This window comes from Esox lucius, chromosome 20 (assembly GCF_011004845.1).
Source record: "Esox lucius isolate fEsoLuc1 chromosome 20, fEsoLuc1.pri, whole genome shotgun sequence".
NCBI classification, from domain to species: domain Eukaryota; kingdom Metazoa; phylum Chordata; class Actinopteri; order Esociformes; family Esocidae; genus Esox; species Esox lucius.
This window is the reverse complement of record NC_047588.1, coordinates 10,494,897-10,509,798: the sequence shown is the minus strand read 5'-3', so window position 1 is coordinate 10,509,798 and position 14,902 is coordinate 10,494,897. Positions and strand designations below refer to the sequence as shown.

The 14,902-nt window shown below is 41.8% G+C and overlaps 1 protein-coding gene across 2 annotated transcripts in view; it reads left to right on the top strand.

Moving 5' to 3' along the window:
- The window catches only part of LOC105006133 (mannosyl-oligosaccharide 1,2-alpha-mannosidase IA), a 226,817-nt gene that overhangs the window by 90,911 nt on the left and 121,004 nt on the right, over window positions 1–14,902 (top strand). For both annotated transcript variants that reach the window (XM_013131541.4, XM_013131542.4), the window contains exon 2: window positions 2,318–2,414. In XM_013131541.4, the coding sequence (XP_012986995.1) occupies window positions 2,318–2,414 (97 nt within the window). The remainder of the gene's footprint in view (window positions 1–2,317; window positions 2,415–14,902) is intronic.

Sequence of the window (14,902 nt, the reverse complement as noted above, 5' to 3'; positions counted from 1 at the left end):
AATCACTTCTTTTGTGCTTTAACTGCAAAGCTTCCTTAGTCCAGATAAAGTGAACTCAGAGTTCAAACATTTACAAAACCCTGCATTTATGTCAAACATATTTTTTTACCATTACACTTCAAATCCCTGTTTAGTAGAGTGAGTCTAGAATTTGGAAGGGAAAAATCATTTTTCAACTAAAACCTGCTTCATTTTATGTTTAAAAATATATATTTTTCTCTGAAAGCTGTTTTTTTCCACTGGTGATGCAGTATCTGCCCCTGTCCTGGATCTGACCCATGAACTCTTGGCCATTCTTCTTTGGCCTTCAATCATTATTGCCACTGCAAACAGATTTGCACCATCGATATCATCAATGCTAATCCACAAATCACGTCTCAAGCTTGATCTTCACTTTTACCGGATGTGCTCCTGCATAAATTATTGGCATAACTCTGTCCGCCTATTGGCTGGCACTTGACTAACCTGCAAAAGCTAAAGGAATGCCCTTTGTTGTGTATACACCTGTTGTGGTGCCGCATTGTATCCACCTGTGTGTGTGTCAGTGTGTCTGTGTGTGTGTGTGTGTGTCAGTGTGGATGAGTGAGCAAATGTGCATGTTATTCTTAGGCGTGTGTATCAACCAACGTTACCACACAAACCAGGATGTCAAATACCAAAATGAAATGTATCTATCACATGCTTCATTAACAACAGGTGCAGACTAACAGTGTAATTCCTACTCCATGTTCCAAAAATGCTAATTTATGGAAATTAAATTAATGAAAATAGGAACATGAGGAATTTTCACAGTGATATGAATAACAGCGAATAAAATACATTTTGTTAGGCTTTACATTTGATAATCCTTCATTTGGCAACACTGTTTAACTTTCCCATGGCCTGGTATAGAAGCTGTAGTGTCCTGTTGGTTTTAGTCCATAATTGCCATGTGGTAGTCTACATCTTAGGTAGAGTCACTATGTTTAGGGTTCTTCTCCCACACTGCCTAGTGGAGAGGTCCTGGTCGACATGGAGCTGGGTCCTGTTGAAGATCTCAACAGAAGATACTGTCGCTAGAAATTTTGGATGTAGAAAATGTTGTTTGGGACGCTTCGGTACTTATTTGTATTACTGACTATAACAGTAGTGGGAAATGCCGATAATGGGGTTTTGGGTGAGAGGATTTTGCCTGGGTGGCGGTGCGTCCTGACACAGGTAATGGGGATGAATGGGATTCATGATGCTTCTGTGCAATGAGCTTAGATGGAGGCTGTTCTCAGCTCTCTCCTGGAGACCACCGCAGGCCAATGCAGGATTAATGACATAAATCACATCATTTTACCCATCTGCCTCCGAGAAAATCCTATTCCTGCTCTGTCAGTCAACCACAACAGTCTTGGTAGTTTGGTTGGTTAGTCCGGAACTTCTTTCCTTTCTTCATATACCTTCATGTTTATATTCCTTCATTGTATGGGCCTTTTTCTGTCGTTGTTTTATATTTGATAGACCTTCACATGATCATAGTTGTATACCCATTGGTGATATATTTTGCTGCAGAACACAAAATACTGTGCTGTAGGCTTTTGGTTTTCAGAAAAGAACAGGCAAATCCACACAAAGCAAAACTTGCACAGCCTTTACTAATTGTTAAACCAAAAATGTATGTATTCAATTAATGCCTCTGTTTATTGCCTCCAAGAGAAGTGAAAACAAACAAGAACATTGCCTGGAAACGTCATTTTTCTGCTGCTGTCAGTGTCTGCCTATAGTCATGAATTTATGCATTCATTTGATTAATGTTAACCAACTTCCCTCAGATTCTGCCAAGCTAATTATAAGCAAGTGTCGGTCTAGGCAGAGATGGATCACTGAAGCATTGGCTTCCAGCCAAAATGATTAAATCCACATTTCCCCTTCTATGGATGCCCTTCTAATCTAAAACCTATACTCTGCCTAAAATGCTTAGTTCTGTTGTCGGTGTAACACAATGAAATTCCTTTGATTTTATTAGTTACTTGTGAAAAAAGAAACGACTGACAATCATTTTCGATTTAATTGCGATCTTAAAGCTCTTTAGATGCAGCATGACAATGTGCCTTATTTTTAATTTGATTTAGAAGAGGCAGTTGAGAGGATTGTCAAATGCATTGTTTCGCTGTGTGGTTTATGTGTGATTATTGTATGCTTTAATCCACAGCAAATCAATAATCTCTCCTTGACATTGCTGCAGGCCACTTGTTTCCAGTTTTTAAAAGGTTGCTGTTGTGAATTAGGTGGTTTTGCCATCAGTTTAGTGACCTGTATTCTTAACCCCCTCACTATTTCTGTGTTTCAGATGATGAAGTTTGCCTGGGACAACTACAAAAGCTTTGCCTGGGGCAAGAATGAGCTGCGACCCCTGACCAAGAACGGACACATTGGGAACATGTTTGGTGAGTGACGTTTTGTGGCCCCAGGCTGAAAGGCCCCATGGGCGCTGTGTTACTGGGGTGCTGCTGGTGAAGGTTTTTCTCAGGTAGACCTGACAACGGGTCATGGAACCACAGTCTCCTCTCTGGACCTTAGTCAGCCTGCGGTGGGGCTGCATTGTTTGGGCGTCATGGTGGCCAAGTGGTTGGGGCATCTTTCTTTCTGTCTTTCATTTATCTTCATGTATACTGAGAAATCAAATGAGACCACGGTATCTTTTACAGTTTATCTCATTATTACAACAATAAAAAAATACAAGATGAATAAGTCATTTAAAATGTCTTCTACTTAAGATGGCTCTGAGAGTGTGAGCTGCTGTTCTTCCAAAGGATTTTCTCTATTAGATAGTCAGGATGACTTTCTCATATAAAAACATCCACCATGTCTGGCCCTTCTAGAAGTCAGTGACTCTCAGCCAACCAAAGCATATTAGAGACAGTGATGAGTGCAAACATTTGCACCAGTGATAAAAACGCATGGCCAATTAACTGCATCCAGAGATTTCAGTGCTGAAGCTAAGGCATGCATATATAGTTTATCCCCATAATCTAGCAGCAAAAATAAAGTTGGTGCTTTGTATCTTTTCTATGCTGACGTGACCGACATGATGTATTCCTGTGAAATATATATATTTTTTATCTTTAGCTTCTTCTGTAACTCACTAACGTGTTTTAAATGACAGATTTTCATCTAACCAAATCCCAAGCATCTCTGAGAAATACAGTTAACACTAATTGCTCCCACTGTAACATTCCTTCCAGCTCGTTGCTATAAATAAGAATTGGTTCTTAATCAACAAGTTAAATAATGGTAATAATCGTGCAATAATTATTGCGCTGTTGACTAGGCTGGTTTTGTAGATGGAGTCGACCTCCAAGTAGAATCAGAGCTTCTCAAAGTGGCACTTATACCCACAGGGGTCTGATGGAAATCACCAGGGGATTCACAAGATCTTTCAGATCCCCCCTTTTTACTAAATCAAAAACTATTTTTATCATAAGCCTTACCTGCAGAACTTGAGATGGGTAATATGACCAATATATCTGTTTCATCTCCACCCCGACTGACAATAATATTGTTCCTATCCAGTTCTAATAGGGTTTATGAGAGATCTAACTGCTGTTGTTCGTGTCCATTTGTTTCAATTGACAGTTGCTTCTTTAGTCTGTTGTGTTTGTTGCGGTAAGGCCTTGTGTGATTTGTACAAGAACAAAGCAATGTGGTAACACAGGGATCACCTTTCTGTTTGCTTGCTCTTTGTAAACCATGATATAATAACCTAACTATGTTAAATGTGGGTGAGGGTGAGAGTAATTATATGGCAGACAAAATTAAATGTTGGATTCAACCTGGCTTGGATACAAAGGGTTCTAGTACAGTAGCCATTACAGTTTTGGTGGCTTGGCCATTCTTAAGATATGATAATAAAACCCAACATCTGAAATAAGTGTGAGGGTGAGATTAATGCTATTCATTCATGGAAATAGGATTTATTAATAAGCATACATCAGCAGCATGGAACTGTATTCAAATGTCATGCATGAATCCAATCTATTTTCGGCAATGTCCACATATTTCAAAATGTATGCAGTTGAATGCCAATGAATTATGTCCAAGGAAACAGACAGGTTGTCAGGAACAGCCTGTCAGCCTTTCAGGGACAGGCTGTCACACTGGCCGTTTCTCGGTGGATCAGGCTTTGACCTGTTCCAGTAACCTCTGTAACACATTGACATGGTGTGTTTGAAGTGGAATGACTTCAGAAGGGTTCTCCCTGAGGCAGAGCTGGCTCTAGGCATAACCGACATGGGCGGCGGCTTGGGCCCCCTACCTCCAAATACAGAGCCGGCCCTGCTCTGAGGTCCCCAGGGATACACAACCACACACACACACACACACACACACACACACACACACACAAACCACACACACCGCACACACACCCACACACAACCACACACACACACACACACACACACACACACACACACACACACACAACCACACACACCGCACACACACACACACACAACCACACACACCGCACACACACACACACAACCACACACACCGCACACACACACACACAACCACACACACTGCACACACACACACACAACCACACACACCGCACACACACACACACACAATCACACACACCGCACACACACGAACCACACGCCTAGCCGAGGAAAACAGGAAATCCTGTGTTTTTGAGAGATTGGGGTGGACGCTTTCTGTCTGACATATCTCAGTCCCATCTCACATGGCCCGCCAGGATGGTGTGGTATTGAGCCAATCATGCAAGACGAAGCTAATCTTCCTCTAACCCGGTGTACAATCGTCACTGCTCTCCTTTTCTTACCTTTCCTAGCGATGTGCTAATGAATATACATGTGAACTTGCTGTTTACAGTGTCCGTGTGCTATTTATGAGACCGGCATAGATTATGCAAGGGACTAATCTGCAATGTAATTAGACTCTGTGAAATACAGTAAATGCAGTTTAAGTATCAGCAGATATGCAGACAGAAGACAGTTGTGGAAATCCACTATTGGTCAGCCGACATTTGTCTGTGCATTCTGCCAAATTAGCAATCCTTTTTCTAGTCTATGGGAAACAAGAAGGGCTTACTACTTCAACCCAATATTGCTAATCCTGTAAGCAAATTAATTTCCAATAGTTTGGAAATCTGGCATGGTTTTCTCTTTCCACCCTCCGTTTGTTAATACTGTGGAACATTTTGGAATACTGGGGCTCGAGCTGGGCTGTGGGTGACTGTCACACTGTTCTGGAGGACTGCTGTGTCGAAGGAAGCCAGGTATGAAATTGGATGCTGTGTTCTTTAATTTAATCCCATGAGTAAACAGTGATGGGGTAAGATTGGTTCCACGGTTAACCTACTTGTTACAAGCATGTCGTAAAAATACTGGAAGTCACCAGAACATCCCTCCCACTCCAGACTCAATCAAAGCCCCTTAACGAGAGGTAGGAAACATCAGATTTTGCTCTCTCCCTGTCTGGCTCATATACTTCTTAACTCTTTTTAGTTCACTCTCTGTCTCTGCCTCATGTACTTCTGAACTGTCTTTAGTTCTCTCTGTCTGCCTCATATACTTCTTAACTGTCTTTAGTTATTTCTCTGCCTCATATACTTTTTAACTCTCTTTAGTTCTTTCTCTCTCTGGCTCATATACTTCTTAACTCTCTTTAGTTCTTTCTCTCTCTGGCTCACAGACTTCTTAACTGTCTTTAGTTATTTTTCTCTGCCTCATATACTTCTTAACTCTCTTTAGTTCTTTCTCTCTCTGGCTCATATACTTCTTAACTCTCTTTAGTTCTTTCTCTCTCTGCCTCATATACTTCTTAATTCACTTTTGTTCTCTCTCTCTCTGCCTCATATACTTCTTAATTCTCTCTAGTTCTCTCTCTCTCTGCCTCATATACTTCTCAACTGTATTTAATTATTTCTCTGCCTCATATACTTTTTAACTCTCTTTAGTTCTTTCTCTCTCTGGCTCACATACTTCTTAACTGTCTTTTGTTATTTTTCTCTGCCTCATCGACTTCTTAACTGTCTTTAGTTCTTTATCACTGCCTCATATACTTTTTAACTCTCTTTAGTTCTCTCTCTGTCTCTGCCTCATATACAGTGGGTATTGAAAAGAATCACCCCCCTTTTAAAACAATAAAATGTTGTTGCTTTGCAGCCTGAAATGAAAACGGACAAAATATATATATATATATATATATATATATATATATATATATTCAGCTGTATTTACAACTTATAACATCCAAGTGAAAGATATAATACCAACTTGTCAGATTTTTTTTTTACAAATTAAAAAACAGAATCACTGAGTTGGAAAAAGAATCACCCCCCTCCTAAAAATTTCTTTTAAACACAACCAGGTGTAGTTAATCACCTTCTCAATAACATACAAAGCCAATTGACTTTCAACTGTGATCAGCTGTGGTCATTTTGATTAGCTCAGCATGAAACAAGCTTTTCCTGAAGCATTTCAGTCCTTGGTAGTGCAAGTGAAGAAAACAATCAACTATGGGTGGCAAGACATTGTCAAAAGATCTCCGGGATAAAGTTGTGGACAGGCACAAGTCAGGATATGGATATAAACAAATTGAATAGGCTTTATCAGTGCCTAGAAGCACAGTGAAGTCTATTATTAAGAAGTGGAAGGTATTTGGTACAACACAGACCCTCCCTGGGTCAGGATGTCGCTCCAAACTGGATGAAAGAGCCAGGAGGAAACTGGTCAGAGAGGCTACCAAGAGGCCTACAGCAACTTTGAAGCAGTTGCAGGAATTCATGACAAAGAGTGGTCATTGTGTGGATGTGACAACAATATCACAAATTCTCCACAAATGTGGCTTGTATGGGAGGGTTGCAAGAAAAAAGCCACTCCTCAAGAAAGGCCACATGCAATCACGACTGAGCTTTGCCAAAACGCACCTTGAAGATTCTAAGGCCACGTGGAAAAAGGTGTTATGGTCAGATGAGACTTAAATTTAATTATTTGGCCTCAACGCCAAATGATATGTCTGGTGAAAATCCAATACAGCTCACCATCCAAATAACACTATTCCTACAGTAAAAGGAGCATGGAGGTGGTAATATCATGTTATGGGGTTGTTTCTCTGCAGCAGGGAATGGAGCACTTGTCAGGATAGAAGGAAAAATGGATTGGGCAAAATACTGCCAAATTCTTGAGGAAAATCTGCTGTTCTCTGCCAGAAAGTTGTCAATGGGAAGAAGATTTACCATCCAACATGACAATGACCCAAAGCACACAGCAAAACTTACCACACTGTGGTTGAAGGAGAAAAAGGTGAATGTCCTTGCATGGCCTAGTCAGAGCCCGGACTTAAACCCCATTGAAAATCTGTGGAATGACTTGAAGACAGCAGCCCACAAACGGTCAGCATCAAGTTTAACTGAACTTGAGCAGTTCTGCAAAGAAGTGTGGTCAAATATTACAATGTCTATATGTGCAAAGTTAGTAGAGACATATCCCAACAGACTAAAGGCTGTAATTAAAGCAAAACGTGGTTCAACAAAATACAGACACAAGGGGGTGATCCTTTTTCCAACTCAGTGATTATGTTTTATTAGTATTTTTTTCTGACATGTTGGTGTTATATCTTTCACTTGGATGTTATAAGTTGCACTCAGTAAATACAGCTGAATGAAACAAAAACTGTGTCTGTCTTCATTTCAGGCTGCAAAAAAAGCAACAAAATGAGATTATTTTAAAGGGGGGGGTTCTTTTCTATACCAACTGTATGTCTTAACTGTCTTTCGTTCTTTCTCTCTGCCTCATAGACTTCTTAACTCTTTTTATTGCTCTCATATATTTATTTTCTCCTTTTTGTTTCACTTCTTGACTCTCATTCATTCTCTCTGTTCCTCAATTTGTCCTTGACTCTCCTTAGTTCTCCCTCCCCCTCATATACAGGCTGACTCTTTAGTTCTCCCTCCCCCTCATATACAGGCTGACTCTAGTTCTCCATCTTGCTCATATATAGCACATTTACTCGTATCCTCTCTTTTTTCCTCTCCGGGCTTCTACTTCTCTTCATCTCACTTCCTTCTCTCTTCCAGAGTCGTGGCGCAGAACACATGGTCCTATCTCCACCCATAAAAGGTCGACGTCCTCCAGGACACTGATAGAAACAACAATTAAACATTCATCTTGAAATATTAAGTGCAAGTTCATTCTTACTTTTTTGTACTAGTGGGAGTGAAAGGGCACTGCAGGGCTGTGGAGTCTTGTGCTGCCGGCTCTTGTGTTTGTGCGTGGGAGGGCTCTTGTGTTTGTGCGTGGGAGGGCTCTTGTCGTGGGAGTGTGCAGTACATAGATTCGTTCAGACCAACTGCACCTACTTGCAACTTTCTAAAAGCATTTCATCATTTTCATTCTTGCATTAACGTTCTTCTGCGACTAACACATATTTGCTCTACTTTCCTAATTATAACTAATTAAGACAAGAGCTGGGAGAGAATTGCTGCTCCACTATGTGACTTTGCTGTATTCAACACGTACAGGTATAGCACTACATGAATGTAATGTTTTGCTCTTCTAGTGCTCCTTCTTAAATAGCAGGAGGGATGCTTTTACATCCTACTAGTTGTCTCTCTGCATTGTCAAATCCTGAAGCAGTTGGGTCCTTTTGCTAAGCTTTAATTTCTTTTGGACAGATGTGCATGGACAGTACAATCGGTAGTGACACTTTATTTTTGATAATTTGACTTCTGTTCAACTGAGATTAGCAGAGTTTACCTCACTGTTTATTCAGTTCTACTGATTCAATTATAGATTGTGCTTAGCACACTAAACCACTTAGACCATTCGAACGAACCGAGGATGCTATCAAATTGCATTTCAGATTGACAACCGACCATATGTATTGGCTATCACTTTCAAGTCACGTTTCATTTGATCTCCAGTCTCCAAGCCTCAGAAGGGCCCTTCATTAGTATGGTTTCATTTGACGGACATCTGTTCACTCTGTTCTGTGAATGGAAGGCCGCCACTGTCAGTCATTCACACACGCCAGGCTAATGTCTTTTTAAATGTGTCATGGCCGGATGCTTAGAGTGATGACAGGATTGTTGTTGGTCTGCCATGTACAATCAAAGACCGATGCTGGAATAGTTGGCCATGACACACTGAATGTTAACGTCAGGGAATCGCTAATGAAATCTCTAATGAAATCCATCTTTAATACACTGTCCGGGATGCTGGGTCATCACTCAAGCCTTTATGAGGCTTTACACATCCAGTAGGGAATGTTTTCTCTTAAGCCAATTCAGTGTTACCGTGTCCCCTGGCTGTCCTGTACAGTGCATTTATGCCTGACACAAAACACCATTCCAAGATGACCTTTGTGGGTGTGACCTTCTTGTTTTATGGGAGTGAGATAACTGAATAACATAGTCGTCCTATTTAGATGTTACATCGCGATCCATGTCTCTTAATGGAGTGGTATTCCTGACGTTCCATGGTGTTTCAAGGCAAACACTGTTAGATCCGCTCTAGCTCGCGTCAGACAATCTCTCCCTGCTTCCCAACTCCACTCATCAACTCATCACTGACCATTGGCTGCCAAACACTTGACCCCTCTAACATCAAAAACTACACACCGACATCTCTCCTGTCCTTCCTTTCCAAAACAATTGGGTGTGCTTCGTCTAACCAACTCCCCTGTTATCTCTCTCAGAACTGTCTCCTCGACCAGAACCAGTCAGGTTTCTCCACAGATCACTCAACTGAGACCGATCTCTGCTGCGTCGCCGAGGCTCTCTGCCCTGGCCATGCTGATACTTCACTTCTCTCATCCTCTAAGATCTATTCGCTGCCTTTGACTCTGTGAACCATCAGATCCTCCTCTCCATCCTCTCAGAGCTGGGCATCCCAGGCTCAGCCCACTTTCTGATTGAATCCTAACTGTCTGGCAGCTCTTACCAAGGTGACATGTAAAGGATTTTTGTCCACTCCACTCACAACTGGTGTCACCCAAGATTCAGTTGTAGGCGTTCCCTTCTCACCAAGTCAATTGGTTATCTCCCACAAGATAACCGCCACTGACAACTCCGAACAGATTGGGCTGCATCTAAGGCTTTGTGTGTCTGAGTGGGAAACGGCGCATTCCCTTGTCTCACCCCTTTTCACTTGATGTATACCACGCCTTGGTGTCACAAACGGTTTGATGATCACAGATGTCTTCTTTACGTCTGTCTTGTTAAGGCACAAACATAACAACACCAGGCGATTCATAATGTCATGACCGAATTCAATCACGCCTGCATCATGATAGACACGCATGAATTAAACGTGGCTCTGTATATTGACAGTAAGCCGGCTATGGGTGGGAACGTCGTCTGAAGAATCAGAGAGGCAACGGTGACGGCACTGCTTCTAGAGCTTGGCTGAACAGCCTTAATGGGCATCATGGAACTTCTGGTCTGGAGAGAATTCTGCCGGTCCGCCTAGGCTATACATATATATTCAATGTAATAAATATAAAACATTTGTCATCCATATTTTATATTGTTACAGAGAGAATGCATCAATACTCTAAATAAATGAGTTTGCAGATATTATTTTACATTTTCAGATGCTCCTACACAGAGCGACTTCCGGGTATTGCATTCATCTTACGATATAATGCAAATGCGAGATAACTACAATAACAACTTATGAAAATTCAGTTCCATTTGCAAAAAACTTTTGCCTACATTTTAAAGTGCACCTCAAGTAAACATTTCAAACTTGAATTGTAGACATACACAGGACCCATTTGTCATTTCAGAAACATACAGGCAAATGTGAAGATCTTTTTTAATGTAGTTTTGGAATGAACCACTTTTTGCTCTGTCGGCTTAGAAAGACTGACTGAATAGGCTGAAGGCTGGAAGCAGCAGCATCAGAGATGAGAATGTCTGTTCTGGGTCACTTCAGATCAGAAGACAGTATCGGGTCCTGTCATAGTGTTATCTTGTACGCACACACACAAACACAACGCACAAAAACATTCCTTCCAGCCCTTGCTCTCTGTACCTTTGGCTCACATACCTTCTTGATGAAATATTTCTTTCCCTCTTTCCCTTTTTTTACATACAGTAGCGACACACATGCACTCACATGAGAACCCACATGCACACACACACACACATCCACACACACACACACACACACACACACACCACACACATTTTAAGAATCTTTATACTTGTGGACTTGTGGGCAATATTTGTGCTCAACCAGATTAGTATAAGGTAACCCCACAAACATTTGTCTTTATGTCCTTTGGTGGGAAAAAAACTATCCAGGTTCTCTGTCCCCTACTACTTAACATTTACTCTAACCTTAACCCCAGTAACCGAGCCCTTTACACCTACATAATAGCTAGCCCAGATGCCTAACCCCAAATGCATGAACCTAAAAGCAACCCAGAACACCAACTGAAAGTCCACATTTTATAGTGAATTTAACACCCTATCCACAAATCACCTTATTCCTGGTGTAGGCTGGCTACAAAAACATTGCTGGGATCGATTTGTCAAGATTTGCTATCTTTGTGGCGACTTCTCTCCCCCACATGTAGTTCTGTATGTTCTCTCCCCCACATGTAGTTCAGTATGTTCTCTCCCCCACATGTAGTTCTGTATGTTCTCTCCCCCACATGTAGTTCAGTATGTTCTCTCCCCCACATGTAGTTCTGTATGTTCTCTCCCCCACATGTAGTTCTGTATGTTCTCTCCCCCACATGTAGTTCAGTATGTTCTCTCCCCCACGTGTAGAGTTCTGTATGTTCTCTCCCCAAAATGTAGAGTTCTGTATGTTCTCTCCCCCACGTGTAGAGTTATGTATGTTCTCTCCCCCACATGTAGTTCTGTATGTTCTCTCCCCTACGTGTAGAGTTCTGTATGTTCTCTCCCCCACATGTAGAGTTCTGTATGTTCTCCCCCCCACGTGTAGAGTTCTGTATGTTCTTTCCCCAACATGTAGAGTTCTGTATGTTCTCTCCTCCACGTGTAGAGTTTTGTATGTTCTCTCCCCAACATGTAGAGTTCTGTATGTTCTCTCCCCAAAATGTAGAGTTCTGTATGTTCTCTCCCCAAAATGTAGAGTTCTGTATGTTCTCTCCCCCACGTGTAGAGTTCTGTATGTTCTCTCCCCTACGTGTAGAGTTCTGTATGTTCTCTCCCCTACGTGTAGAGTTCTGTATGTTCTCTCCCCCACGTGTAGAGTTCTGTATGTTCTCTCCCCAAAATGTAGAGTTCTGTATGTTCTCTCCCCCACGTGTAGAGTTCTGTATGTTCTCTCCCCCACGTGTAGAGTTCTGTATGTTCTCTCCCCAACATGTAGAGTTCTGTATGTTCTCTCCCCAAAATGTAGAGTTCTGTATGTCCTCTCCCCAAAATGTAGAGTTCTGTATGTTCTCTCCCCAAAATGTAGAGTTCTGTATGTTCTCTCCCCCACATGTAGTTCTGTATGTTCTCTCCCCCACATGTAGTTCAGTATGTTCTCTCCCCCACATGTAGTTCTGTATGTTCTCTCCCCCACATGTAGTTCAGTATGTTCTCTCCCCCACATGTAGTTCTGTATGTTCTCTCCCCCACATGTAGTTCTGTATGTTCTCTCCCCCACATGTAGTTCAGTATGTTCTCTCCCCCACGTGTAGAGTTCTGTATGTTCTCTCCCCAAAATGTAGAGTTCTGTATGTTCTCTCCCCCACGTGTAGAGTTCTGTATGTTCTCTCCCCCACATGTAGTTCTGTATGTTCTCTCCCCCACATGTAGTTCAGTATGTTCTCTCCCCCACGTGTAGAGTTCTGTATGTTCTCCCCCCACGTGTAGAGTTCTGTATGTTCTATCCCCCACGTGTAGAGTTCTGTATGTTCTTTCCCCAACATGTAGAGTTCTGTATGTTCTCTCCTCCACGTGTAGAGTTCTGTATGTTCTCTCCCCAACATGTAGAGTTCTGTATGTTCTCTCCCCAACGTGTAGAGTTCTGTATGTTCTCTCCCCCACGTGTAGAGTTCTGTATGTTCTCTCCCTCACGTGTAGAGTTCTGTATGTTCTCTCCCCAAAATATAGAGTTCTGTATGTTCTCTCCCTTACATGTAGAGTTCTGTATTTCCTCTCCCCCACGTGTAGAGTTCTGTATGTTCTCTCCCCCGTGTGTAGAGTTCTGTATGTTCTCTCCCCAACATGTAGAGTTCTGTATGTTCTCTCCCCAAAATGTAGAGTTCTGTATGTTCTCTCCCCAAAATGTAGAGTTCTGTATGTTCTCTCCCCCACGTGTAGAGTTCTGTATGTTCTCTCCCCTACGTGTAGAGTTCTGTATGTTCTCTCCCCTACGTGTAGAGTTCTGTATGTTCTCTCCCCCACGTGTAGAGTTCTGTATGTTCTCTCCCCCACGTGTAGAGTTCTGTATGTTCTCTCCCCCACGTGTAGAGTTCTGTCCTGGATCTCTGATACATTCACCCACAACCACACACACTGTGCAGTTATTACCTCAGGTCAGGAAGAAGTGCTTGTCTAGTTAACCCTTTTCCTTGGCAGCACAAACTATTTCTGGAGTCTGCTTCAAAGCTGGAGAGGTGTTCCTCAGCCAACATGCCTCATGTGGGGCACTGGTGGACAGAATGGTATGAAAGGGCAAGGACGAGCGCAGCAACCATCACTGCCTTCCCAGAGAAGAGGGCAGACTGCCTGGAGTAAGGGATGATGGGAAGTATTCAGTAGTGTCATAACATCCAAGTCTTACGGCTTGGAATAGACTGGTCTATGTATAAATACAGAAGGAAACTGTCTGAGCAGAAAAGGAAGACATTAAACCATACAGGGACACTTGTTCATATTTAGTGTTAGCCAGAGAAAACACTTAAGCATATGAATAATTTTCAGCGTTTGGCTCAGTGGCGCTAGCTGGTGCCCTAGTTTTATGATAGGGAATGTTTATACTAAAAATAATCATGAAACATTCTTTTTTTGAGCGTGCTTATTATCTGTGAGAGGTACATCGAAGCAAGCATCAACCGGCAGGTATTCCCTGTCTTTGAAGAGTGATAGGAGCATTATGCAGGAGGGGGAACAGTTAAACAGGATGTGCTGGATCAACTCTGAATAACACACAAGCATTTGTTTTTTGAATATTTTTTTGGATAATTTTTATAGAGAAATTATTATTATGTAATTTCTTTATTTAGAAGTAGTGAGGAATTATTTTTTTTTGGTAATTTTTTTTCTGAAAGAGCTGTGGGACGGACTGGATCCCAGCAGTATATCTGGATAGAATGTTGGACCACCCTAGGCAGCAGACATGCATGTCTGGTGACAGCAAAACAAAGATTAGCATTGGTAGAAATGCAACAAAGACCAGCACATAACAAATACTAGTATAGCAAAGAAAAAAACACACATGGCCAAAAACCTTCTGAAGACAGTACAAGCAGTACAAGCAAGTTGGGACAAACCCATTCACTTGACTGGTACTGTAAATTGAAATAGGCTACGACTTAATTTTATATTCTTTAGACATGTTTCTGTGACGTTTTACAGTCAGTTCGACAATCATTTAAATTTTTTGTTTGCTGAATACAGCCCTTAGCATTCAAACTGAACCAGGCAGTGACTTCCTTAGACAGAAGGCATTTGAATTTTTTAAAACAGACTGTGTAGCTTGCTCTTTTTCTGTACTCGCTTTTCTCCCTCAGTCCCCAATCTCGCAATTCCTTACCATATAGTGGCCAAACTACTCAAACAGGCCTACATACAGTCATTTACAAAACAGAAAGTACCGATTCAGCACTCCATTGTGAACAACAAGCCAGACCTCTGACTCTTGGGCAGAAACCAGGGTGTTCTTTTTTTCTCTTGAGCCGAGATGCTGTGGCTAGGAGCAGCTTTTTCTTGTCAACT